The sequence below is a fragment of the Chlamydotis macqueenii genome, chromosome 1 (assembly GCF_036417535.1).
Source record: "Chlamydotis macqueenii isolate bChlMac1 chromosome 1, bChlMac1.mat, whole genome shotgun sequence".
Taxonomy (NCBI): domain Eukaryota; kingdom Metazoa; phylum Chordata; class Aves; order Otidiformes; family Otididae; genus Chlamydotis; species Chlamydotis macqueenii.
Genome location: NC_141556.1, coordinates 6,857,692 through 6,884,885, shown reverse-complemented (window position 1 = coordinate 6,884,885; position 27,194 = coordinate 6,857,692). Strand labels below are relative to the sequence as shown.

The 27,194-nt window shown below is 41.6% G+C and overlaps 1 protein-coding gene across 5 annotated transcripts in view; it reads left to right on the top strand.

Annotated features, from left to right (window-relative positions):
* The window catches only part of USP6NL (USP6 N-terminal like), a 124,993-nt gene that overhangs the window by 28,261 nt on the left and 69,538 nt on the right, over positions 1-27,194 (top strand). Inside the window, exon 1 of one of the 5 annotated variants that reach the window (XM_086744814.1) lies at positions 23,453-23,576. The exons of the other annotated variants lie outside the window; for them this stretch is intronic. Coding sequence (XP_086600940.1) covers positions 23,519-23,576 — 58 coding nt within the window. The 5' untranslated portion in view covers positions 23,453-23,518. Of the gene's footprint in view, positions 1-23,452; positions 23,577-27,194 lie in introns of those variants that run through there. 5 annotated transcript variants of the gene reach the window in all.

Genomic DNA, 27,194 nt, shown 5'->3' with positions numbered 1-27,194 from the left:
TGTTCTTTTCCAGGTTGCGTATTTTAACTGAGAAATTCTGGATGCAAGTAAGGGCTTTCTAGACGTACAGACCTATTCTCAAATTACTTTGTTTTTTAGAGGTTACAATGGACAGGGGAGAAGAGCAATCTTTTTCTCATATAGCCAGAATGTGGATGAAGAGTAAAATTTATTTATTTATTAATTAAAATAGAAATGAACTTGGCAAGTTGTTCGATGAGTTGCCAAGTCTGACAGCAGGGAGTTAAATCTTTTTTTTTTCTTTTTTTTTGTCATTAAATATGAAATTCTGCCCATGGCAGTGAAGATAATTTATTGTATTCTGGAACTCATCAGTACATAAAACTTCCACTCATTACTTACCATGGCTAAGTTTCTACCAATGTGACAAAACTTGACTGTATTTCAACAGGCTCTGCTGACGTTATTATAGCTGTATTAAAGTTAGGCCTTTTGGCTGTGGTTTCACAGATAATTAATGCCAGCATAAATGACTCCTCTTAAAGATGCACCCCTGCCTTGCTTCTGCTGCTCGTTTTGTCTCCTCATCCCAATTCAGATCTCTGTAGAGCTTCACAAGCATTTCTATAGCCATGTAGTGATTTGAGTTGGGAAGCTGAATGGAATTAAATGACACTTTTTGTTCTCACGGAGTTAATTTTAATCAGTTCAACTGATCCAATTGCTGATGCAGGTTCACAGGTGTGCTTCCCAGCTGAAAGGAGGAGCCAGCAGTGGGATGTGAGTAAATACATGGGGGCTGCCTGCCTTCCTTCCATCAGCTGGCTGATGCTAGCGTAAAGTGCCACTGAGACATGCTAGTGCGAGAGCGTGAGGAATTCCACCTCGGGATGGTGGAACTACAAGCAAGTAATAATACAGTTGGGTCATTGAACAGCTGGACACTGACTCATCTAGAGGATTTTTACTGAAAATACTCTATTTCTGTGGCTGGCATTCGCTCTCTCTCACTTTGAGTAGTAATAACTCTCATGAGATATACATACATTATGGCTTTTCTATTGCATTTCTTACCCTGACAATTTATTGCCTTTTCACTTTATTTAAAAAAAAAAAGCTTAAAATATTTCATTCTTATTTGTGTGATGCCAGATGCAGTGATTAAGAAAGGTCGCAGTGCTGCTTAGCCATATGTAGCTGTTAATAACTTCCTTGGGTGTCTGTTTATTTGGTATTTGATTATTAGGTGGGTAGCATCATTTAACCAAGTACTTAGATGTCAGCTGAAAGGAGCTAAATTACAAGAAGGAAAGCATGATAAAGACAACTGATCTCCAGCTTCATGCCATAATTTGATATTCCAATGTGTGTAGGGGTCTTTTTTTGGGGGTGGGAGTGGGATACTAAACCCGTGAACCCTCAACTGTAATATTCTCAATAATCATGAAATACAACTTCAGGTTTCCTATTTGTAGCCTATGGGAAACGTGGCAGGTGAAAATGAAATATTCCTGTTAAAAAGTAGGTTTGAATGAAGAGTAAGGAACAGTGTAGTAATGTAATGGGGAAACCACAACAGGTTCACAGTGATGCTTCTGCTAGATGGGACAGAAAGTCAGTTTGGTATGAATCAGCACAGCAGTGTTGGCATGAGTGAAGCTGATCTGAATTGCTGTGTGGTTTGTTTTTTTTTTTTGTTGTTGTTGTGGTTTGTTTTTTTTTTTCCCTCCCCAAAAAACCACAATAGAAAACTTCAAGAAAAAACCCTGTTGTTTCTTTGGGGATGTGTGTTTGTACGTTCACAATTCTCCTGTAGAAAACAGCACATTTCAAAGAATACTAGAAAGGAGTTTAAAAAGCCCTGTTAGTAGTTCTACTTGCAGTTTACAGCTTATGACTGTTGGACGCTATTGTTAGAAAGGTTTAGAACCAGCTGTATTACAAATAATTATTTATGACTTCAGACAGTAGCCAGTGTATGCAGGCTGCATGGCTGTGCCCTCTGGTCTTCCTTTCTTTCCCCAAAAGACCTGTGAAGGCTGTTAGAGGATGGTGAAGTTCCACAGTTTTTGATGTCCGGGGAAAAAAAAGTCTTTCTGTAGCTATAAGACCGTGAGGAATAAAAGCACCCAAATCCCTGCAGTTTCCCTGACAGGGAGTGTCACAATCTTTCTTCAGTTTGATTCTAGTCTCTTTTTGGAGCAAACCACAGAAAGCTGCCTTCTCTGCTTGCACTGGCCACTCTTCATCTTGAAACAAGTTTCAATAGTGAGTTAAAAACTGAATATAGTTTGTCTGCTTGTCACTATAGTCAGAGTTTTATTTTTTTGGGGAGGGGAGGGGGAGGAGTGTGTTCGTTTGCTAAAATTGATGACTGCTGCAGTTGTTTTTAATCTGTCCAAAGATAATCAAATGTAAAGTAATAGTGAGCTGCAAACCCTGGACTGGTTTCACTTACAATGCAAGAGTCTAAACAAGCCTGTCGTCTTTAGCTGCTGTCACAAAATCGCAAATATAAGTACAGCTTTGCTTATAATTTTTATTGACACAAAACAGTAAAAAATGGAAGCCAGTAACATGCAAGCTAGAAAGACTGCATGATGATAGATGGTTGTAAGTTGCTGTTTATCCTCTTCTGGTAATAGGCTGTTTTGTTGTTTTAAATCCCGCAGGTGGTGGGATGCCCCTATGCCCCTTCAGAGCTTTTTACAATTCAGATTCACTGGGTTGGTCCTAGCTAGCGGCTGAGTAAGAAACAAGAGAAATGAATCCCCATAGTAAATCTCTTTTTTTTGAAAACTTGTGGTATTGAGGATCAATTTAATCTTTACCTGTTGCAGTATGCGGATGTATGCTGTTAAACCCGTCTGGACTTCTTAGTTTGTGTAAAGCATTGGACTGTTGCTGACCTGGAGCAGCAGTACTTGCACAAACTCGCCCTTGTGATTCCACTGCAGCAGAGGAAACCTGGCAGCTGGGTGGAAAGACCAACTGAAAACAAGGTGGCTTTCTTGGGTTTCTTGAAAGCAGACGACAGCTGTGTGTGGGGAGTTAGGGATGCATTCAAGTATTTGCTTAATGTTTCAGAAGGTGAATGGGTTACATACTTTTGAGCTTAAGCTGGTGGGATGAATGTATTTGGATTTCTGGTTTCAGTGATACTGCAACCGAGACAAGGTTTCTGTTTTGCCTGAGGCATTTGTCCAAGATATTTGGAATAGAGACAAGAGCTCGAGCCTGGATCTGAACACGGCGAAAAGGCATTTGTATCCTGAACCTTTCTTTCTGTAGCTGCTCTTGTACTTTTATCGTGATGTGAATTTTACAGCTAAGCACAGACATTTTAGTTTTGGACTTGAAGACTTGAGAAAAGACTGGGAAGCTCTGCACGAAGGATCTAGAAAAACAAGTCTCGTTCTCTGTGATGCATTTTCATATTTCAGGTGAACCCGTTTTTCTGACCTAGATTTTGGTAAGGTCATGGCAATTATGCATATGCTTTTTTCAAGTATGTACAACTTTTTTCTTCTTGTGGACTCTCAAAATGTGATGTTGGTATTATTTGACACTACAAAGCCTTTTTTTTTCTGAAAGAAAAACTTGTGCTCTTGACATGTGCACACTTACAGCAGTGAGAGATCATCTAATTTTTTTTTTCCTTAAATTGTCTGGTTTCCAGTATTTTATCCTCATGTTTATGAAATTTGGAATCTAATGTTAAATGTGAGTGTTAGCATCCATGTTTATTTGTTGTGAAGCTTGCACAGAATGTATTTAATACACTTGCAGCTTTAGAAGATGACAGTTTTGTTTGTTAAATTGCAGTGGACAGGAATAAGCAACAGTGTAGAGATAGATGCTAGTAAGTTCAGAATCATAGAATGGTTCGGGTTGGAAGGGACCGTTAAAGGCCATCCAGTCCAACCCCCCTGCAAGGAGCAGGGACATCCCCAACTAGATCAGGTTGCTCAGAGCCTCATCCAGCTTGGCCTTGAACGTTTCCAGGGATGGGGCATCCACCACCTCTCCGGGCAACCTGTTCCAGTGTTCCACCACCCTCAGTGTAAAATATTTTTTCCTAATACCTAACCTGAATCTACCTCCTTTTAGTTTAAAATCTGAATATACCTGCCTTTATTTTAAAACCATTACCTCTTGTCCTATTGCAGCAGGCCTTGTTGAAGAGTTTCTCCCCATCTTTCCTGTAGGCCCCTCTTTTGCTTGCTTGTTTGTTTTTAATAACTTAAAATGTGAATATTTCAGAGTGACAGGGTCTCAATTGGACATTTTTTACGACAGATCATTATAGCAGTCGGGTGGCTTAGCTAGTGTTTTAGTGTATATTGACAATTCACAACTTCTCTGGACATCTTATCTGTCTTCTCCAAAGTATTTTTATGTCCTGTTGAGCTTCTAGATATTTTGGTGTAGCTTGTAAGCAAAACATCCAGACTTCTCAAATCAGGTAACATGTCCAATTTTTTTTAGTTAGTGATGTCTAACAGCAAATAAAAATATTGATTTCTTGGTGGAATTGGTTCTTCTGTTTCATCCTTCTTGTTGCAAGTCCAAGCAACTTCTTCTAAAAGAAATTGTCTGTCAGCATTAGTATTAAGCTATCCATAAAAATGTTAATTTGAACTGAATTTCCAGATCAAACAGAAAACTTAATTAATGTCAGTTAATTAAATTCTTGGTGGAAATGAGAAAATAAGTACACAGATGCCTAAGACTGCTGCTGTCTCTTTGTTAATAAAGCAGCTAACGAAGCATTTTCTAGCTGTACCTGGAGGGGGCAGGTCCTTGGTGGGAATGATTTCCTTGAGGAACAAACCCCACTGCCTCCTGCATCGTGTCCCAGGGGATGTAGTTTTCTTTTTCCAATTGTTATCTTATGTAGCATTATTACATGGCAACATAGTCAAATAAAAGAAAATAGATGCGAAGACACTTGATTGCACACTCTCCTCTCCAGGAGAAGAGCGTGACACCTGTATCATCTGTCACAGCTGTTAGTCATGGTCACTTAGCTCTTCACCGCAGGCCGTGGTGATGAGTGCGATATAAATCTTGGAACCTACCGGCTACCGGGGCTCTGTGTGCGCACGTGGGCTTTTTGTAAAATTAATCTGGGCTCGCTGACCGCAGCTCTTGTGAGCGGGCTCTGTCCATATGGAGAAGCTCATTGATATTCAGCTTGTAGACTTCTTTTGATGCTCTCGTTTGCCAGATACCGCTGCAGTACCGCTGCTGGATTGCAGGTGTTTGCTGCTGCTGCTTGGAAATAGCTGGAGTGCATACTTAATATGAAATCTGCAGTTAGAGCAATAAATCTGCGAGAGTTGTTGGAAGAGTCATAGGATTTAATTGTGCCTTTAGTCTCAGGGTGTTCTGACGACTTTGGGGGTTTTGTAGCTTTTAAACCAGGAATAATACTGATGCACGCAGTTGAAACCACTTGTCCTTGGGCAGTGAAAGCTGTGTGCAGTAGCTGATGCTTCTCCTTCCCTTCCCACTTTGTGGGTATGTGGGGGGTGTATGTGTGTGGTTTCGGTTTTCTGGATTTTTTTTTTTTTGTTTGGTGGGGTTTTTTTGTTTTGTTTTTGGGTTTTTTTTTTAAAGCCATAGCCCTCTTGTGCTTTCAGAATGACATCAGAATACAGATGCTCCGTTCCTATGGCATGTTAGCAGATGGTCTTTGTGATAGTGGTCTAATGCAGATATTAATGAAATAAAAGTGGGATGATAGGAAAAGAAATCTCTTTATTTCCCTTGTTTTAATTCTGCATTGAAAATTAGATATTTTTTTTTTAAGAATATAAAAAACAAATGTTTTTTTTTCTCAACATTTGTGTTACAGTGGTGTAAGTGATGTCTGCACCTTCCTCTCCTTGCAGCAGTGCAGGCACCAGTTACATCTGAGCATGAAGTGTTCAGAGTTTAATCTTTCTTCCATTATTTCTCCAAAAGCAAGTGGCAGAGGCCTGTAAGGTATATCGACTGGCAAATATTTTTATTTCCTGGAAGTTAAAGGGGAAAATGTTTGTTTTTTCTTTTCTGTGTTTTTAGATGAGTTATATTTTTCTCTTGAGATTTATCTAATGTACCAGGTAAGATTTAATGCGTAAGCATTGGGGATGAGGGGGAACCTGAGTGTGGATAGGCAGGTTTCACCATGTCTGCTAGTCTATGCCATGTGCTAGATTTTCCCCAGAAATATTTTGACTGAAGGACACTATCTTCCATGCTGTTTTTAATATAGGTTTTGTCAGGAGCATTTTCCAGAGGCTGAGACTAAGTTTCAGGCTTGTTTTTAAAAATATATCCTTAAAAATTTTAATTTTACTAATTTTAGTTCACTGATTCTTGTCACAATTAGAAATGAAGTGCAGCTTGTGTTGTTAAATCTAATTTTTGAGTGGGAAATAGCAGTAGTCTGAGGAAGTCTAGTACAGTTCACGGGTCTCAACTGGAATGTGAGAAGTTGCCTCGATCGGAGACTTCCTCTTTCTGATAGAAAAGGAAGTGCTGTTTGTACTGATCAAGGGACTTTGGTAATAGGAATATGCTGTGATCTTTCATAGAGAAATATTTTCTGTTTCATTTAAGGTTACATTGTTTGGATTAGGGGAACAATCCTTCACCGTTTTCAAGTGCTGGGTGTGTTTGGGATGCTTCCAGGGCTCCCCACTGTGTAGCATACTGCTGATTTCAGGCATCGCATTTTGCTGTGTGATGGATAAATGGCTGCACCGTTGCTCTGTGTCCTAATTTTTTCTCTTTCTAAAAAGGAAAAACCTGACTAATCCTTCCCTTATTCTGATGACAGCTGTACATTGAAAAGACTTTAACACATTTTAAAAAATTTCCTCATCTATGCTGCAGCTGTATCGAGTCCTGGAGCCACCATGTCTCATCACTGAGTAAAAGAAAATGTTGTGTTCGCAGACTGTTGTGTGGAGAGCGCACTACACAAATCAAAGATACATAGATCAATAAAAATGTTTTTGTCAATTCTGTGCTATGAATTAGTACCCTAGTTAGGCTTTAAAATATGTGGGATGAATGCTAGTTTGGAGCTTGCCAGTTCTATAGATGAAAAATATAAAAAAAAAGCTACACAGACTTCAATTCCCATTACTATTTAGTTTATAGGCGTTGGAATGACCTTCCAAACTCTGCAGTGATAATTGCCTACTTTACATAATGCGTAAAGCTTCACAGAAGAGTATTCGTAGTGATGGAACATGTATTAAAAATCATTGTCTGGTAGCTAATAAGAACGTAAAGCCATTTTATAAAAAGCGCAGATAGGCTCTAAAGGAAAAAGTGAGCAAATCAAAGGATGCGTGGTTGTGCGGGGGCCCGTGCTGTGTATTTAATGTAGGAGCAGCCTGTAGACTCTGTCCGTGTTAGCAAGTAACATGGCACTGCAGCAATAGGTCTAGGGAGGAAACTGAGGGTCCAGCATCCCTCTGTGTTTCAGCAGGTTTTTCAGGCTAGATCAAACCTTGGCCTTGTTCTTTGGACAGAAGTTAGAGTTAGGAGTGCATCTCACAGTTTAATCTGGAAGGAATCCAGTTTTGCATACTTCCATGTTGCTTCCCAGCACAAACTAAAGAACAATAAATAGAGATGATCTGGAGATTTGCTCCAAAAACATTCTTCCAATCTAAACTAAAATGCTATTTATAGAATTGCATGGAACACCAGTAGTCTTTTACCCTAGATTTATGATCTTTGCATTGGATAGAATATCTTCATGAGGGTTTTTTTAGGAATAAGTGGAAGTTATAGTAGGGTTGATATTTCAGGGGCAGAAAGGGGATCAAGAGACTGGGCATTAATGTGTTGAAGCCTGACATTTGTGACATGTTTGCATATGCTCTGCCTCTCAAGATTAAATGCTAAATTCATGGGAAAGTTTCCAGTTGCCCACTCTATTGGGCTTACGTGGCAAGGTGTTGGTAGCAGGGGCTGCAGAGGTGGCCTGTGTGAGAAGCGGCCAGGGGCTGCCTCCTGTGTTGGACACAGCTGGTTCCAGCTCACTCCAAAACAGATCCGGCACTGGGCAAAGCTGAGCCCATCAGTGAAGCTGGTGACATTCTGTAACGAGATATTTAAGAAAGGTTAAAAACACAGTGTAGCAGTTGTGAGAGAGGAGAGTGAGAAAAATGTGTGGGAAGCAACTCTGCAGACACCCCGGTCAGTGAAGGAAGGAGAGGAGGTCGTCCAGGCACCAGAGCAGAGATTCCCCGTCAGCCCGTGGTGCAGCCCATGGTGGAGCAGGCTGCCCCCCTGCAGCCCATGGAGGCCCACGGAGGAGCAGAGATCCACCCACAGCCCATGGAGGACCCCACGCTGAACCGGGTGCGTATGCCCTGAAGAACGCTGCAGCCTGTGGAGAGTCTGTGCTGGAGCAGGCTCCTGGCAGGAGCTACAGCCCCTGAAGAGAAACCCACACAGGAGCAGGTTTTCTGGCAGGAACAGCAGCTCGTGGGAAGGACCCACACTGGAACAGTTTGTGAAGGACTGTATCCTGTGGGAGGGACCCCACGCTGGAGCAGGGGAAGAGCGTAAGGAGGATGGAGCAGCAGAGACAACGTGTTATCAACTGACCGCCACCCCCATTTTCTGTCCCCCTGTGCTGCTCAGAGTGGGAGGAGGCAGAAGAATTGGGACCAAAGAAGTGAAGTTGAGCCTGAGAAGGAGGCTTCATTTCTCACCATCCTACTCTTATTTTTAATTGCCAATAAAAAAATTTCCCCAAGCCAAGTCTGTTTTACTCATGAGAGTAATCTCCCTGTCTATCTCAACCTATGAGTTTTTAAATCTTATTTTTTCCTCCTGTCCTGTTGAGTAGGGGGAGCGAGAGCAGCTACCCAAGGGTCTGCTTGCTACAACTAAGCTGAGGTTGCGGACAAACTTTTAAACTTTGCAAGCATCGGTTCCTGTGAGCTCTCTCCAGTCCAAGTTCCCTTAAACTGCCAGTGATGGCAGCATGAGCTAATTCAGCAGTTTTGTTTTTCTTGTTGTGGATTACGGTGCGTTCACATGATCCTGTTTACCAGCACAGCCCAGAGCAGTAACTTCCAGCAGAGCTGAAGACAAAAGAGCAATGACGTGTTCAGCCAGTGCTTTAAATCCAAGACGGGATGTCTGAATGATGTCCTTCTACATTTTCCTTTTATTCTCTCTTAATGTACTACTGGATACAATCTGTCCATGTTAAAAAAAAAAAAATAATAATAAGCTTGTCCAATAAAACCTTGGTAGTTTCCAACTACCAATATGTAGTAACTGGTTTTGAACCAGTATTTATTGGTATGCCATTTTTGAGCCATTTTGCCTCGTAAGTGTTACAACTACTGAAGTCATTACTGTTATTAGGAAAACTCAACAAATATCTCTCTTGCATCCTAGCCACAAAGACGGCATGATGGAAGCTTGTAGAAGAGAGAATCAAATTAGGATTAATGGGAATACACTTGAATGTGAAGTCATTTTGGGGGCAGATGGGTGCGAGGACACATCATTTATTTGACATATCTTAAATATTTCTGCTGATGTAGGGTTGTTGTTCAATAGTTATTTAGTTTCGACTTGTTTATTTGACTAAGCTGCCTTTCTTGGCAATTTCTGATTCCTTTTTAATTTAAAACAACTTTTTTTTTTTTGTAGTATTGTGTATGAGCTTCCCCTCCCCAGCCTATTTTTGCCTGCCTTTTATCTGATGCAGCTTTCATCAGTTGAGTTCATATTCTTCTTATTAGTGGGAAAACAGTTGTTTCCAATTAAAAAGGAAAAAAAAAAATCAGCTTCAGATTTGAGAATAATTTCTTTTAATACAAAGATGTTACAAAATTGCTGTAACATGAAAACTATTTCAGTTCTCTTTTATTATTTTTGAATGAACTTTTTTTTTTTCCTCCACAGTTAAAACAACTGCAGATAAGTTTGTTTCCAAACCATTCTTTTTTCATTCCGAGACAAATCTGAAAAGTCTTTCAATTAAAACTTGGTCTAAATCCTATAGTCCCACAGGAAGGGCTGTACTTGGTAGTATGGTGTTTATATGAATTTGTAAGCTTGAACTTAAAATACTGATGGCTAAATGGTGTATCAGGGAACTTCCTGATACTTCAGTAGTAATGGCATACTAGTTTCACTGAGAAATAATTACTTCTGAGATGTAAGATTATGAAATTTGTTCTGCCTGCCCTGAATTGGCCACGTAGCGATTGTATCTGGCAGTCAGACATCACAGTAGCTTATAAATATGGTGGCTCCCTATTTGTCTGGTGTCCTTACTGATTAACATGGTGCTACCTAAAAGGTGGCTGTGATGTTTTTAAAATGAAACCAATTTAGAGTCACCTTATTTGTATTCCTTTTGTGCTGATAAGGTTTTTGTCACAGCTCTCAGTTGTGTGAACTTTGGAGAATAGCTGTGCTTTTCTCTGTTTACTGATATTTGTTGTTCAGAAAGTTACATATACTTCAGTAAATCTCTTTGCGCTGACTTCTGAAACAACCTTTTGTGTCCTATTTCTTCTCCATCTTTCTAATCCTGTACAGTTGTTTTGCATCTATATTCACAGAAAGGAAATTACCATGAGTTTTCCTTAGACTTTTGATTTTTTTTTTTTTCTCCCATTTCAGCGCTGTTTGTGTGTGCAGGGAGATATAAAATACTGCTGATCTAATGTACAGGTGTGAAGGAGGAAAACAGGTGCAAGGCGATGGGAAAATTGGTACTCAGATCTGATTCAATTAGTTGTGTAACGAGATAGTAAAAACTTAAAGCAGCTCAATAATTTTTTCATTTACTTAATTTAATTTGGGGTTGCTTACATGTGGTTTTGTGCATTAAAACGCCTATGATCTATAGTATAGTTCTAAAATCCCTTTCTATTGGCTTCAAGTCCCTTACCTGTTACTGATGATGACCCCTGTGTGCGTTAACTTGACAGCTAATTATATTCTGGCGGTTTTGTACATCATCTTCTTAAAATGCCATTCCCTAAATAACACATCACACCCCTGCCCCCAGCTTCTGTGTCCTCTTTTTCATATTGTTCATGTTTGTGCTTTTCATTAAACATAACTTGTAAATTGTCACTCTCCTGCTTCTCTAGTCTCAGAAGGTGTTACATTACCAGAAAGCAATTATCCAGGTCATTGCCTCTTCGCAGCGTGTTGTGTGTCAGGGTACAGGTTGCACTGTCTGGAGCTGAGCCGCAGCGGTTGGCCTGTACTTCTCAGCCCTGAAATTCTGGCTGCTGTGCCTATCTACCTGTTACAGCCTTCACCTGCATCCACAGCATCAGAATAGATTTAAATCACTCAAAATTGTATTAGCTTTTCATTGCATTCTCACCAAAGATTTCTGATTTGGTAAAACCTGATTAGCCGTGCTGCAAATCCTTATATGTCATATGCCTTTGCTTAAACTTCTTGAAGATCTGCCTGTTTATCTGGGGGGAAAAAAAAAAAAAAGTGACTTAGTTTGTGTTGAAGCCTATGCTTCAGTGAAATGGCACCTGAAGAATACTGGCTGTTTGTGGGAGTGTTTTAATCAGAGAGAGAACTTCCCCTGGGACGTGCATCTGACTCATTTTTGAGAAACCTGTCAACAATGCGTATCTGAGATGGTTTGAATGTCACCCTGGGATTAAACAGCCTATTGTATCTCGGGTACAAAGTACTCTCTGATGCTTTTATTTTTCTACTTTTTTATAGCACACGTTATCACAATAATGTGGACTGTTGGCCCCCGTTGTCAATTTTTAGATTTGATGTGCTTTTCCTAAACAGCGGGTATTGGCGAATGAAGAGTACCTGTGAGTGATTTTATGGTTTGGTAGTTACACTCCTTGTTTTTTCTACGCCAGGGAAGAAAGTGAGGCAGGGAAGGAGAAAAAAGTGAGCAGAATTTCTGGACTAAGTACAGTAAAGTTTGTACTTGTGGCTAAAACACACCCAAAGCTGCTGTTTTCAGTGTGGATTATGTTAAAATGAATTTAAGTTTTAAATTCTCTCTCTTCTCCCAGCCTTAAGGTGGGCTGAGTTCTTTGTAAATTCTTTCAAGAACTTGCTGTCGTAACTAGCAGTTTGCTGTTAAGTTAACCCATTCCAGAAAATATTCTAAAACAGGAGAAATATTTTTTAATTTTCACTCACATTCAGACCTGTTTATGTGACAGCAGATGACAACTGTACTTCTGCTGAAGAGGGAAGTGTTGATGAAAGGCTGTTGCATTTTCATCCAGTTTGAAGCCACTGGAATGATAACTCTTAATCCTTCCAAAGTGCATTAACTGAAGCAACGTTTGTTATGTTCAACCTCTTAAGTCTAGCAACAGGATAGAAAATTTTCGGGAATACGTTTGCAGAGATGGTGCCTTGGCTTACTGCATTACAGCTCCTTGTTTCGAGGAGATACTTTGGCTTTGTTAGTAGTAACATCAGGAACGCAAAATTTGGATTTTGATGTGTACTGAAGAAATGTCTTCAGTCATAAATTAATAGGAGAACCAAAATTCATAACCAAGATACTTTAAAACATACTTTTTCCCTCAGAAGTTATTTTGGCTTTAGTTTCACTGGTGAAAATTTCAAACTTGAACTTGTTAAACTTTAATGTGAAGTTGATGAATTTTAGAATGAGTGTTAGGGTTTATGGGAAGGTTTCCTGTCTGACCCCTGTGGCTATATCTGTAAGTCAAAAAGAGGTTTTAAAGGCAATTTAGGCATACCAAGTGCTTTGGCCAGTAGGTTTTCTATCTGCAGCTGCTGGTTGTAGTTGGAGCTCAAAGCTATCCTCTTGTGATGAGCTGAGTTCTGTAGATGTCCAGGTGACCGGTCAGCCCTGTCACTCCTGGTCTGCCCAGGCTGGACCGATAAGAGCCTGAACCCTCCCTAAAGCACTGAATGTCCAAACCGCTTGTATACAAGCACAGTGCAGACGCTGGGTGGATCTATGTTTAAATCTCAGCTTGTGCTTCACTGAGTACGGACGTGCTGTTCCCCTTGCTCTCTAATAGAGAGGACAGCTTGTGTCTGCCCTTCTTTGGAAGCATCCTCCAGTTAATCTGTTATACCAGGTGACAGGATACTTGCTTGCCAGATGCAGCTCCATGGGCTCGACAAAGTCCTGACTCTTGCTGTGAATTTTGATTCTGTAAAGGGTATGAAACTTGCAGAGACTGAGGGCAATCTGTTTGGAATGCAATAGGTTATTGAGTAGGACCGAAATCCATAGAAGGCTTTATTTGTGTATTATCCTGGGGCTGATCCTTGTAACTTGGAATAGCTGTTGGCAAAGTACTGAGTCAGTGTTCAGATCAGATAAAGTAGACTTTCTTCTAGGTATTGAGTTCAGAAATGTGTTTTTGCAGTTTCTGGTTATTTTCTACTGAGATATGAGCGGCTGTGACATGCTTAGATTTTTCTATGTGTGTTTTTTTTTCTTTTTAACAGCAGTAAATTTACTGCATCATTGACTTAATAATTAGAAATAAATTGATTTTTTGCTTGATGCCTGTGCACGAGGCCTAGACTAGAATTAACCTTGCATTTGTCTTGTAATGGAAATTTCTTAAGGTCTTTGCAGTGTGTGCTTGTAGCTCTTCAACTTGCATCAGTACTGAAATAAAAACATTGATTTTGAGAGAAGTAGCATTGAAAACTTGACGGTAGGTTTGTAAGTGTCATTAAGGTACCTCACTGTTTGTAATCTTCCTATAAACAAAGAATAAAAAAGTATTAATGGTATCTGTTAACAGACTGAAAATCATTGTTTCTGTGCAACAGTACAATGAATTAATAATTGGCTTCTGAAGTGAACAGGAATAATACCTTCCACAAGACCTGGTTGCTCAAAGCCCCATCCAACCTGGCCTTGAACACTTCCAGGGGTGGGGCATCCACAGCTTCTCTGGGCAATCTGTGCCAGTGCCTCACCACCCTCAGAGTGATTCATTTCTTCCTTATACCTAATCTGAATCTACCCTCTTTCCGTCTAATGCCATTACCTGTTGTCCTACCATGCCCTTGTCAAAAGTCCCTCTTCAGCTTCCTTGTAGGCCCCCTTTAGGTACTTGAAGGCAACAATAAGGTCTCCCTGGAGCCTTCTCCAAGCTGAACAGCCCCAACCCTCTCAGCCTTTCTTCATAGGAGAGATGCTCCAGCCCTCTGATCATCTTTGTGGCCTCCTCTGCGCTCACTCCAACAGGTCCACATCCTTCTTACGTTGGTGGCTCCGGAGCTGGATGCAGTACTGCAGGTGAGGTCTCACCAGAGCAGAGCAGAGACACAGAATCACCTTCCTCGGCCTGCTGGCCATGCTTCTTTAGATGCACCCAAGTCCTTCTCCTCAGGGCTGCTCTCGATCCGTTCTCCACCCAGCCTGGATTTGTGCCTGTGATTGCCATGACCCACGTGCAGGACCTTGCACTTGACCTGGTTGAACTTCACGAGGTTTCCAGAGGCCCACCTCTCCAGCCTGTCAAAGTCCCTCTGGATGGCATCTCTTCCCTCCAGCATGTCAACGGCATCACACAGCTTGGTGTCACTGGCGAACTTGCTGAGGGTGCACTCTATCCCACTGTCCATGTCGCTGACAAAGATGTTAAACAGGGCCAGTCGAAATATTGATCCCTGAGGAACGCCACTCGTGACCGGTCTCCACTTGGACATTGAGCTGTTGACCACCACTCTTTGAGTGCGGCCATCCAGCCAATTCCTTATCAACTGTGCAGTCCATCTGTCAAACCCATGTCTCTCTAGTTTAGAGAGAAGGATGTTGTGCGGGACAGTGCCAAATGCCTTGCCCAAGTCCAGGTAGATGAGTGAAGCTGGCTGTCACCAATCACCTCCTTGCTCTCCATGTGCTTTAGGATAGTTTCTAGGAGGATCTGCTTCATCGTTTTGCCAGAGGTGAGGCTGACAGCCTGTAGTTGCCTGGGTCTTCCTTGTTCCCCTTTTCAAAAATGGGGGTTATGTTTCTCCTTTGCCGCAACTTCTCAAGTGTGATGGATGGTGGCTTGGTAACTTCATTCACCAGTTACCTCAGGAACTATGGATACTGTAATTATGGACAGATTAAATCTAAAAACTGATTAGGTGTTACATCTAGTAAAAATTAGTTGACATAAAGGTGGTGGATGTAATGCAGCAAATGTACAGTGTTTTGTGGATAAATAGCCACAAATTTTGAGAGATTAATTTTTTTTCTTTTTTCTTTGTGTTGTTTTAACCAAACTCTGTCGTTTTATGTTAATAACTGATTTAACTGATGCAACCTAAATGGATGCACACAAATTTGTACCGGTATTGCTAAATACCAGTATGAACGTAACCTGATTCCAGTTTGGTGGGTGTGCCATTGGACTTTACTGCAGCTGCTCTGCTGTGTTTGCCTTCAGCCTGAGCCTGGGGCCCGAAGAACACAGCACAGCCTTGGAGGTTCTCATTCCTGTTTCGCATGGGAAATGCCATGGCTGTTTACTTTGTTTTGTTTACCAGTCCTCAGTCAGTGAAACTGAAAACAACAGAAGCTTCTTGTCTATCAGTAACTTCCTTTTTCTTGTAGCAAGGATGAAGAAACTGATAGGATTTTCTTCCCCGGTTTCTGGTGCTGCTCAGCAGAGTTGTTTACCCTTCATTTTGCTGTCTCCTGTTCCTCTAGCCCTTCCTAACCCCTTTATAAACAAAAACTGTGGATATAGTGTTGCTTGACACTTAAGATAATTTCAGATCACAGAATCATAGAATCATAGAATGGTTAGAGTTGGAAGGGACCTTCAAAGATCATCTAGTCCACCCCCAATGCCAAGGAGCAGGGACATCCCCGACTAGATCGGGTTGCTCATAGCCTCATCCAGCCTGGCCTTGAACATTTCCAGGGATGGGGCTTCCACCACCTCTCTGGGCAATCTGCTCCAGTGTTCTACAACTTGCATTGTAAAAAATTTTTTCCTAATATCCAATCTAAATCTACCTCCCTCTATTTTAAAACCATTACCCCTCATCCTATCACAACAGGCCCTACTGAACAGCCTCTCCCCATCTTTCCTGTAGGCCCCCTTGAGGGACTGGAAGGCCGCTATAAGGTCTCCCTGGAGCCTCCTCTTCTCCAGGCTGAACAGCCCCAACTCTCTCAGCCTGTTCTCACAGGAAAGGTGCTCCAGCCCTTTTAGCATCTTTGTGGCCCTCCTCTGGACCTTCTTCAGCTGGTCCACGTCCTTCTTTTGTTGGGGGCTCCAGAACTGGACACAGTACTCCAGGTGGGGTCTCACCAGGGCAGAGTAGAGAGGCAGAATCACCTCCCTTGAGCTGCTGGCCACGCTCCTCTTGATGCAGCCCAGGATGCGGTTGGGCTTCTGGGCCGCAGGGGCACATTGCCGGCTCATGTTGAGCTTCTCATCCACCAGCACTCCCAAGTCCTTCTCCTCAGGGCTGCTCTCAATCCATTCCCCACCCAGCCTGTATTTGTGCCTGGGATTGCCATGACCCAGGTGCAGGACCTTGCACTTGGCCTGGTTGAACTTCATGAGGTTGGCACGGGCCCACCTCTCCAAGTGTCAAGGTCCCTCTGGATGGCATCCCTCCCTTCCAGCGTGTCGACGGCACCACACAGCTTGGTGTCATCGGCGAACTTGCTGAGGGTGCACTCTATCCCACTGTCCATGTCGCCGACAAAGATGTTGAACGGGGCCGGGCCCAACACAGACCCATGAGGGATGCCACTCGTTATCGGTCTCCACTTGGACATCGTGCCGTTGACCGCCACTCTCTGAGTTCGGCCATCCAGCCAACTCCTTATCCACCGAGGATATGTTCAGAGAGGATGTCAGTCTTCCCCCTTCCCCCCAATTTCGTTTTAATTTTTAATAAAATGAATGACAGATACTTTAAGTAGCTGGTTACGCTCATTTTTCAAAGCAACTCTGCTTCATGCTGTGTAGACATGACTGATATAAGCAAGCAGGTATCTAAATTTGCCTTGGTGTCTTTTTGCGGACTTAGTTAAACTTATCGTAGAGTAACCAAGAGCAGGCTTAGTGTCATAGGAGCTTCTTGGTGCCATTCAGACTTTTCGTAGGATTTATATAGACGATCCTGTTTGTAGTTAGGGTATTACTGCAGTTAAAATGTTTATCTACTCAGAGATGAATAGCTCAGAGACACAGGAAGAAAGCTGTTTAGCTGTGGTGAACAGAGCTTTAGCATGAAACACAGTATTTTGTGTGAAAGCACTTTTAATATGTTAAGATTATAGTTAAAGTTGAATACAGATGGATCTTGCAGCTTCTCTGTAACTGGCACTGTGATCCCTGAGGGTCCCTTCAGGGTATCGTTATGGCAGGTGGAGGGGCACCTTGAGTCTACACTGTAAGGTATGGATCACAACAGCCTGTTCAGGACCTGTGGTAACTAGTGTGATATGCTTTTGTTGGGAAAAAAACAAAACAAAAAACCAAACAAAAAAGAAAAAGAAAAAAAATACTTTTTAATCCTGTCAGAAATTTTACGATATTTAAGATTTTATTTTACTGTTAGTGCATCGGGGTGAGACTGAGCTTAAAACATCAAAATACATCCCTATGTGGAGGCTGTGCCCAAATAGTAAGAGCGCTCGCTTGGCATCTGGGACACTCAAATTGAAGAGTGGTCGTAGGCTGAACGTTGATTTTCTCATGCTTTTGGGGAAGGACTAGTCCCTGAGTACCTCATGATAGGAGAAGGCAGGAAAAAAGGAAGTCTGGAAGCCCATATCCTGGGCCACATCAAAAGAAGTGTGGCCAGCAGGTCAAGGGAGGTGATTCTCCCCCTTTACTCCGATGCAGCACTGCATCCACCTCTTGAGCCACCCACATAAGAAGGACCTGTTGGAGCAAGTCCAGAGGAGGCCATGAAGATGATTAGAAGGCTGGAGCATCTCTCCTATGAAGAAAGGCTGAGAGGGTTGGGGCTGCTCAGCCTGGAGAAGGCTCCAGGGAGACCTTATTGTTGCCTTCAAGTACCTAAAGGGGGCCTACAAGGAAGCTGAAGAGGGACTTTTGACAAGGGCATGGTAGGACAACAGGTAATGGCATTAGACGGAAAGAGGGTAGATTCAGATTAGGTATAAGGAAGAAATGAATCACTCTGAGGGTGGTGAGGCACTGGCACAGGTTGCCCAGAGAAGCTGTGGATTTCCACCCCTGGAAGTGTTCAAGGCCAGGTTTTATGGGGCTCTGAGCGACCTGGTCTTGTGGAAGGTGTCCCTGCCTGTGACAGGAAGGTTGGAACTAGATGATCTTTAAGGTCCCTTCCTAACCAATCTATGATTCTATGATATGTGTAGCTGGTAAGTAAAAGGTAGTGATACCAGAAACTGCTCATCTGTTACTTGTTTGTGAACCTTTCCTTTTCCATATCGCGCAAGGTCCAACGAGGTTTCAACAGCCTGTTTACCTGGGCAGGAACGTCGCGTCACCCATTGGATAATAGCTTGTGGTCACTGGGCAGGGCGAGGGGTGCTGCTTCTTCCGCGTGATCCTGGTGCAATTTTACTCCTGCCACCTTGAGTCAATGCAGGTGTTTTTCTGAGCTGGCTTAGAGCTTTTTAGTCTTATTAACTGGCAGAATAACAGCTACTACGAAAACAATCCCTCTTTTTCTTTCTATTTTAATCAGTTAAATTGGCTCTGTAATTAAATGATGAGTTGGACTGTGTGTGTGTCAGAGTATGCAAAGATTGTCTCTGTAGAGGAACAACCCTTTTTATTTTAGCCATTAAAATGAAACAAATACAGATGAAACTTTTCTAACTTCTCTAGCCCTAGAGAAGAAATGAAACTGCTTCCTCAAAAATGAAGACCTCCTTTCAAAAACTTCTTCCAGAGTGTGCTTGAGCATTGTTTTACTGATGCTTTAAGCTGGGAATAGCCTTCACATCATCAACATTGAATTTTCAAGTCTAATTATTGTTTGCTCCATTAATTTTGACTAATGCTGAGACAGAAATGATTAATCAGGAGACTTAACATAATTAGTACAGTGTGGCATCTGACTACTTACATTTAAGTTTGTTAATGTGGGAAGCATAACTCTCATGAAATGTTCTAGCTTGTGTCAGCATCTAAAATATTAGAACCACTGCTCTGATCACCGCTTGAGCACTGTACTGTTCCAACGGATACTGCAAACCCTAGTGCTGTGAAAACATTCAGGGCATGCTACTAATGAAGATGTAGAGTACAGGAAATCTGAAATCATGTCAAAATTTGATATCATTTTAAGGAAAGGTTCTTTTTATTTGTATTGTTGGGGAAAATGATTTTTGTGTGTCACCCTGATCTGTGGCATTGGGAAAAGGAAATTTATTGCAAAGAGCTGTTACGTTCAGTCTTGCTGGAAGATGGTTTTGCTTGTATGTGTAGTAGCCTGTCACGCTTAAAAGAATATGAGCAGCATCAGTGTGCAGAAGGGATATTTTAGTTTTCAAAAGCCTCTGGGGACTGCTGGCATAATGTACTTTGCAAGTACAGGGGATTAAAAAAAAATAGCATTTTCAGCTAAATTTGCTTATAAAGTTGTAACCAATACCTTGGCGCTGGTATGGAAAGGTTGACTTGACTTATGTTAGGTTGAGGGTGTAATTCCGGAAATATTCCAGCTTTTTGTCTGCTAATACTGCTTCTGTGGTCGAGTGTCTGATCTTACCATCTAATACAGCAGCTGATTTGCAGCATATTTTATGAAGACATTAATTAAAAAGGCTAGGACTAGTACTGGGAAAGGTCATGGATTTGAAGGGTGTGTGGGAGTAGTGCTCACGGGCTGGAGATGGCACAGATTGCGTGTTTCAGCGGGATCAGTTCTAGCCACAGTAGGAGTTCCAGGAAATTTAATCTTTGGTGGAAGACTGTAAAATGATTTCCATGTAGTAGAAAATCTCCTGTGTTTTCCATGAAGACTGTAGCTTTGTCATTTCTTTGCTGCTGGGTTATAACGTGTTACAGAAACAAAGCTTTCTCTGTTGAGCGGTGAGAATGTGAATCTGCTCTGATCACCGCTTGAGCAGCTGTCTGTCGGGCTGACATGACCTAAGCCAGCGCAGTGTTTACATCTCCTTCAAGATGAAATATATACATGAACGGCTGCTTCGTAATGGTCAGAATCCTCACTTCCATGGCAGTGAGGAAAAAGAAAAATAGTAATAAACTAGTGGAACGGCCAGATGCCAACTACACCCTTGGGAAGGTGGAGAACGAAGGATGATTTAAGCTTAGACATAAGACATCATCTGGTTGTTGCACAAGTCAGACCAGTCTTTACATACTGGCAAGCCCCAAATTATACCCAGCCCAAGTCTTTACATTTATGTCTGTTAAGAGCTGCCATAAACGTTTTGGATTGTGTTGGCAGAGTCCTCGACAGGAGGGTGGGTTGTGTGTTGGGTTTTTTTTCTCTTTTTCTTTCAAGAAAGGAGCATTGTTCAAAATTGGGCTGACTCGTTTCAGTGTAACTTGTCGCAAATTAGCAATTATAGTTTCTTCTGGCTTTGCAACTGATTATGTTAACCTTCAGCAAATTAATTATCTTCTGGCTCGTGACTGCACACACAACACTTTGTAAAATGGAATTACAGTAGAGCCCTGCCAGTTCTTGTCGCTCCGCTTTGTAACCCTTGTGGTAACAGTCGTAAGGCGATGACATGAGCATTCCAACTGCAGCTTCCAGCTGGCCTGGTTGTAGGCATAGCTGATGGAGGTGATTTAATTTTAAGGTGTACTTATTTCTGTGAAACATATATAAAAAATAATTGCAAATTAACACTGAGTGAATGGCCCAGTTGTGTTTTAGTAGATTATGTTCTTTTGCTGTTTTATTGCTGGTTTATTCTGAGTTTTGTTCTTTCAGTGCTCTGTTAACTATTGTGTGTTAGCAAGGCTTTGTTATTAACGATAAAGTCATAGACATATTGCAATAACTGATTAATGTCAGTAGAGTTCCTGTAAGTCCTTTAGTCAATTGCTGCTTAAAAGTGAGATAGTAGGAGCAGTTGATTTAAATTCTTTGCAACGTATATTAGACTCCTAAATTCTAGTTTCATGTTTTGACACAGGCTTCCTTTGTGGAATATTGCTTAGAAGGGCTGCCTTGGTTTCCCTGCTCTTGCTTTGAGTCCTTTGGGGATAGTTTTTAAATGGCTTTGAGATCGTTTTTAGTAGCAGTTAATTCTACTGGTTTCCAAAGTGACCATTTTGCATTGGAGACTGTGCAGCATCTCCTAGGGCATGCTGCAGAACTGCAAGTATTCTGCTGTAGCGAAACTTCATTTTTTTCATCAAGGTGAGAGTTCAATCATGTTTCTTCAGGCAGGGTAAGTCCTTACTTCCATGTCTTCCACCCATTACTCCTTACACAGTAAAACTACAACCGGTTATACTCTGAAGAAGGGCTGGTTATTAAGAGCGGGAAGGTTGCTTGTGTTTTGCTGTTGGAATTTTTTTTTTTGATGCAGAGCATAGTGGAATATATTGATTGTACAAATAGCTTGACTCCACCTCTAGCCATTTTTTTTTTCTTGTTCTGATTGGAGAAAAATTTCAGTTAAGCCAAAATCTTCCTCTTTTTCTGTGTAAGTCTTTACTTGAAAACACCCACAAAAATAGACGTATTAAACTTGAAAACCAATTAAAGCTGTAAGAAAAGTATCAGTGTAATATAGCTCTTAACTTATTGCTGCCTGAGGGTAGTGTGTGGTAGAAGAGTACCAGTGATGTTAAAAAGCAAGTTCTTTTCAGGTTTCAGGTAGTGAAGATATCTGTTGAGAGAGTTAGCCTGGAAGGAGCGCTCATGTTCATTGTGTGCAAGTTCTTTTCGTCTTCTCCACAAACATCCTCTCTGGTAAGGAAACAAAGTAGTTGGTTTTATGAAACCAGTTTGGTGGTTCTATCATGAGAAAAATAGAAGATTTTTGTATAGCAAGATGATTGCTGCTGTGTGTATGGATGTCAGTAATCGGAAAATGCTGCTTTTGAGGGAAACGTGCCTTGTGGTGGCTATCAGGCTAGCTCAGTCTAAACTCCTACTGAATCCATAGACTAAACTGTTGATACCTGGGTTTGGGTAAGGTTCATGAGTAGTAACCAGTGGTGAAGACAAAGGAGCCGTTGCTCATTTCCAGGCTCAGTGCTCTGCCAGGCAATATGAGGAGGAAAATTAAAACAATTGAAGGAACTTTTTTTTTTAAAAACAAAAAGAATAGTCCCATGCACTTGATCAGTTCCTGGCATTTTAACACTTTTTATGGTAGAAAGAAACCACAGGATCGTTGAGGTTGGCAGGGACCTCTGGAGGTCATCTGGCCCAACCCCCTTGCTTAAGCAGGGCCACACAGAGCTGGTTGCCCAGAACAGTGTCCACACAGCTTTTGAGTATCTCCAAGGATGGAGACTCCACAACCTCCCTGGGTAACCTGTGCCAGTGCTCAATCACCCTCACAGTGAAAAAGTGTTTCCTGATGTTCAGAGGGAACCTCCGGTGTTTCAGTTGTGCCCATTGCCTCTGGTCCTGTCACTGGGTACCACTGAACAGAGCCTGGCGCCATCCTCTTTGTACCCTCCCTTCAGGTATTTACACAGGTTGAGAAGAACCCCCTGAGCCTTCTCTTCTCCAGGCTGAACAGTCCCACTGATCATCTTTCTGTTGGATTCTCCAAGAGCTGGAAGCCCACACAAGCCTTCCAGGACAGGTCTGGCAGCGTGTGCTGTAAGCATCGCATAGCAGCTGACGTTTTGCTTGAGAGAGCATGTGTAAGGACTGAAATCTGTGCAGGATAACGGCTTGATACGTGTGTTCTGAATATTTGACGTGGAGATTTGTTTTTCAGCTTTTAAAAAGCAGGTGAATTCTACCAATATTAAATCTTGAATTTTTATACTTTCATCAATGAAAACATTCTTATCAATTCCTGACATCCAAGCTACTTCAAGTCCCCAAGATATCCTGAACAATAAAGGAGTTTTAGGTAGAAAATAAATAAAATCTTCATCCTGTAAGTAGGGGATACAGAAATCGAAACTGTATTTTTAGAGATATTTAATTTCATGGTTCTTAGGTAATAAGCCAGAAATGGGGTACTCAAGCCCCATTTCTAGTAAGTCCTTCAAATAAGATGCTTTTCGTGCAGCCACGTGGTAAATACCAGTAAAAATTCTTACCCAAGACCCAACAGTGATGTGTTACAGGACCTGCGTCCTCTGAGGCTGTTTGTTCAAATCCTCTTGTTTATTATTAGCTGGAATGCAGGGCTGTGGGCTGTGGTGGAGAACCCTAGCATGGTGCCTGCATGACACTTGTTATTAACAAACGGCGTCTTTGTTTGAGTATCTGCAGCTCGTGTAAGTGTAGAGGGGCCCTGTCTTGAAAAAGAAGGAGCATGTGTCAAGTGGCTCGGTTATGCGGAGCAAATGCTGTGAGTGGAGGAGGAGAGCTTTTCCCTGTTCATTTTTGATAAACTGATTTAGAATATGGTCTAGCAACAAAAAAAATTTACTTCATGAAGACTAAAACAGAGCTTTACAAGGACTGGACAGAAAATGGCAATCTAAAGACTGGTAAAATGTTTTATTTTATGTACTAGTCATTAATTGTTTGTATCGTGCTGTTTTACTTCTCTCTCATTTTGGATTAGTGATAACTCTGAGTTTTAAATACTTAATACTATTAAGGTAGATAATTCTTTTTAATGGTGGAAGAAATGTAGCTTTGTTAACTTCTGGACATACTGTTTTTCCTGAGGAAGTGTGGTGATGTAAAAGAGAGTGCTCTTCTAGCTGTAACTATTTTACTTTTATGTTAAAAGTTCTCTCTACATGAAGAGAAAAATAAAATACAGTAAATGGTGCTTATTCTTTTCTGTTCAGAGAAGTTTAATATCTATGTGCAGGTATTTACCAAGAGTTTTCCTTTTGAATGTTGGCTGCTCACAACAAAATACTATTAAGGGTACGTCATGGCTTTTATTTCATTGTTTGTGGGAATGGCTGGAAGGAAAATAAACAGCCTGTGTATTAAAGGGACTTTCTGATATGGCTGGAGACTTACAAAATGTTTTGTTTATTGCTTTGATATGTGCTTTGAACGTGTAGATGTGCAGCAGCTGGTGGTAGTGCCTGCAGACAGGAATTTGTGCCAGTGCGGCTCTTTGTGCACTGGAATGTGTAATGTGCAAATAAGCAAGAATTTGAGTGAAGTAATGCAAAAGAAATTGGCATGTTCCTAGTCTTTTGGGGTTTTTAGACTGTTCCACAGTTGAGGAGGCAGTGGTGATGGGTCAAAGAACAAAAAAAAGGGAGAAATCTCCTTTTCAGAATTTGGGATGGGATTACACAGGATGCTACTGATACACTGACCACATCAGAAAGAGGCGTTACTCAAGTTTATGACACATCTGTAAGAAGCAATTCATTATGCTGCTGCTAATGTATAAGCCCTGTAAGGTACCTTGTACCTGTACACTCCTTCGAAACCTGTAAAGAATGCGCTGAGGCTGTTGGTGGTACTCATTTTGTGCTACCTTGACGAGGGAGCTCTGCTGTTGTTACCTTTTCCAGGTGAGGTACTGTATCTAACTAGGCATTTTTAGGGTGATCTCAGGGAGAAGTCTCACTAGTGAGTTTGAGTCATCCCAAATATTATTCCCATAACTTGTATGGCTACTTTTTCACAGGCCAGAGATGCGTGCTTAGTGGATTGCAGATGAAAATCAGTTTTAAAAATACTGTGCCTTACTGTTTTGCAGTTCTGTAGCTGAACAGGGTTGGAAGCCACGCAGGATTAGACAGAGTTCAAACTACAGGTACTTGGTAAACCTTGAAGAGCAGCAGCTTTCTTTTTTGTGAGAAGGACCATGATTTTACTGTCTTCTGGCAATTCCTCACTCGGCAGCAGCTCAGTTCCGTCAGGCTGTGCGATGAAAACCAGGTGTAATCACGGGCGGTTTGTGCTGCAGTCACCGCTGAACAGGAGCAGCCAAGCTGCTGCTGGGCTGTCACAGGATGCTCAGCTGCTCCGCGGCCCCTGGAAACAGGAGGGATAGCGCTACCGGTTCCCACACATTTATTTTGGAGAACTGAATTACTGCTGTGACTGCGAGAAGGATCCTCACTATTTAGCGTAGTGATTTAAATAAAACAATACATTATTACAATTTTTTTCTTCCATGTTTTACCATCCTCCCCTAGTCCCCTTAAAAACCCCTGTATTTTAAGTGGGTGATGGGGCAACCTTGCATCAAAGGTTTTCTGGTGTCTGCAGATGCCTACATCTGCAGCTACTGTTTCTCCCTGCGAAACAGAAGGGATAAGATGGCACAAAGGCAAGAGTAGGGCAGGATTATTTCTTTTTTTGAGTTGGATCAGATTTGTCAAACTCTAGCTCTTTATCTGTACCTGGTTTCTTGCAAAAAATTAAATCCCTGGGAAAATTTTACTAATGGTCGGATTTTCGTTTTTGCATTTGTTTGTAGAGCACATCCTTATTTTCCCTTTAATAGTTTTTGTTTTTACTTGGATCTGTTGTTTTGCCATTAAATATGTCATGGCAGTTGGTCCATTCCAGGTAGTCTTTCTTTCATTATAGAGCAGATGTTATGTATTTTTTTTTTCCATGATGTTTGTTATTTTTATTAGTTCCTCCTCACTTAAATTTACTGCACTTGCCTTTCTTCCTTAGGATTGGAAGAGTCAGGAATACTGGAAAAGTAAACTGATCTCCCCAATATTCCTTGCAAGATGCGAGACAGTTAGAATTGCAGCTGCTTAGTAGGAACTGGGAGTTTCCAGTTAGTTTTTAAGTTTTTGACAAAGAAGCCTGTTTGTTGTCAGTTTTAGGAATGTATTTTAATTTAGTGTGATGTTTTTCAATTTTGATATCCGTTGATATCAACTGAGCCCACAGGGGTTTTGAAATTGTAAAAAAACCTCCGGCTTTAAAAATGTGGGGTTTGATTTTAAATGCGGCTATGATGCACACAGAGACCACCTGATAGTGGATAGCAGAGTAGCACCCAAAATTGGTCTGTAAATCTGTTGCTGCTAAGTAATGCCGGCATCTCCAGATCACTTGTTTCCTCTCTCAGAAAATAAGTACTGGAGACGAGTTAGGATTGTGTCCTTGTGTACGACTAGCTTAATTTGTTGCCTGTACCACTCTACATTTCTTACATGCTATCACCTCTTTCTGTTGCTGAAGAAACTGTGTCATTTCAATTCTTCGATAATTAGTGAGGTAAGGAGAGACTCTTATTAGAGTGAGAAAGGAGGAGAGCTTGTACTGATGCTAGACAATGTTTTCCTCTCACTTCGTAGGGCTTATGGTGGACTAAAAGCATCTAATTTATCAGGCCTGACTCTTTAGCTGTTTAAAATCAGTAAGCTGCAAAATGAGACCAGTTCTAGCTCCATCCTTAAGTATCTCTTCGAAAGTTGAAATCCAGCAGTTTACTTGTCATCTCAGCAGCACTGGCAAGTAACATAATATAATTTCCAAGTGTAGCAGAAAAGCAGTAATCTGGCTGTTATGTCAGTCCTTTTTCACCTCATCACAGATTGGAATTTTCTGTTTGATTTTCTGACTGTAATGATGCTTCGATTCCTTTGGATGCTGCTTTTCAAAACTTACAAGTTTGTAATATTTGTAAATACAGAAAGCAGGTCAGTGTGACAGTGTGATGAGGGGAAGATGCCCTCCAATGTGGAGTGTTACGTGTATCAGGACAGTCACTCAAAAAATTTTGTTCTTTACCTTTCCTTTTATGATCTACGTCTTTCAAAAGCTAGATCATAGAATCACAGAATGGTTTGGGTTGGAAGGGACCTTAAAGATCATCTCGTTCCAACCCCCCTGCCCTGGGCAGGGACACCTTCCACTGGTCCAGGTTGCTCAGAGCCCCATCCAGCCTGACCTTGAGCACTTCCAGGGATGGGGCATCCACGGCTTCTCTGGGCAACCTGTGCCAGTGCCTCACCACTCTCACAGTAAACAATTTTGTCCTTGTATGTAATCTAAAACTACCCTCTTTCAATTTAAAGCTGTGACCCCTCATCCTATCACTGCCTGCAGTCCACCTCTAGCTTTCTTGTAGGCCCTCTTTAGGTACTGGATGTGTGACGTTGCTGCTTGGCAGGGTTTTAAGCACGCTCGTTGTACCTTGTATGCCTGATCACTTTCTT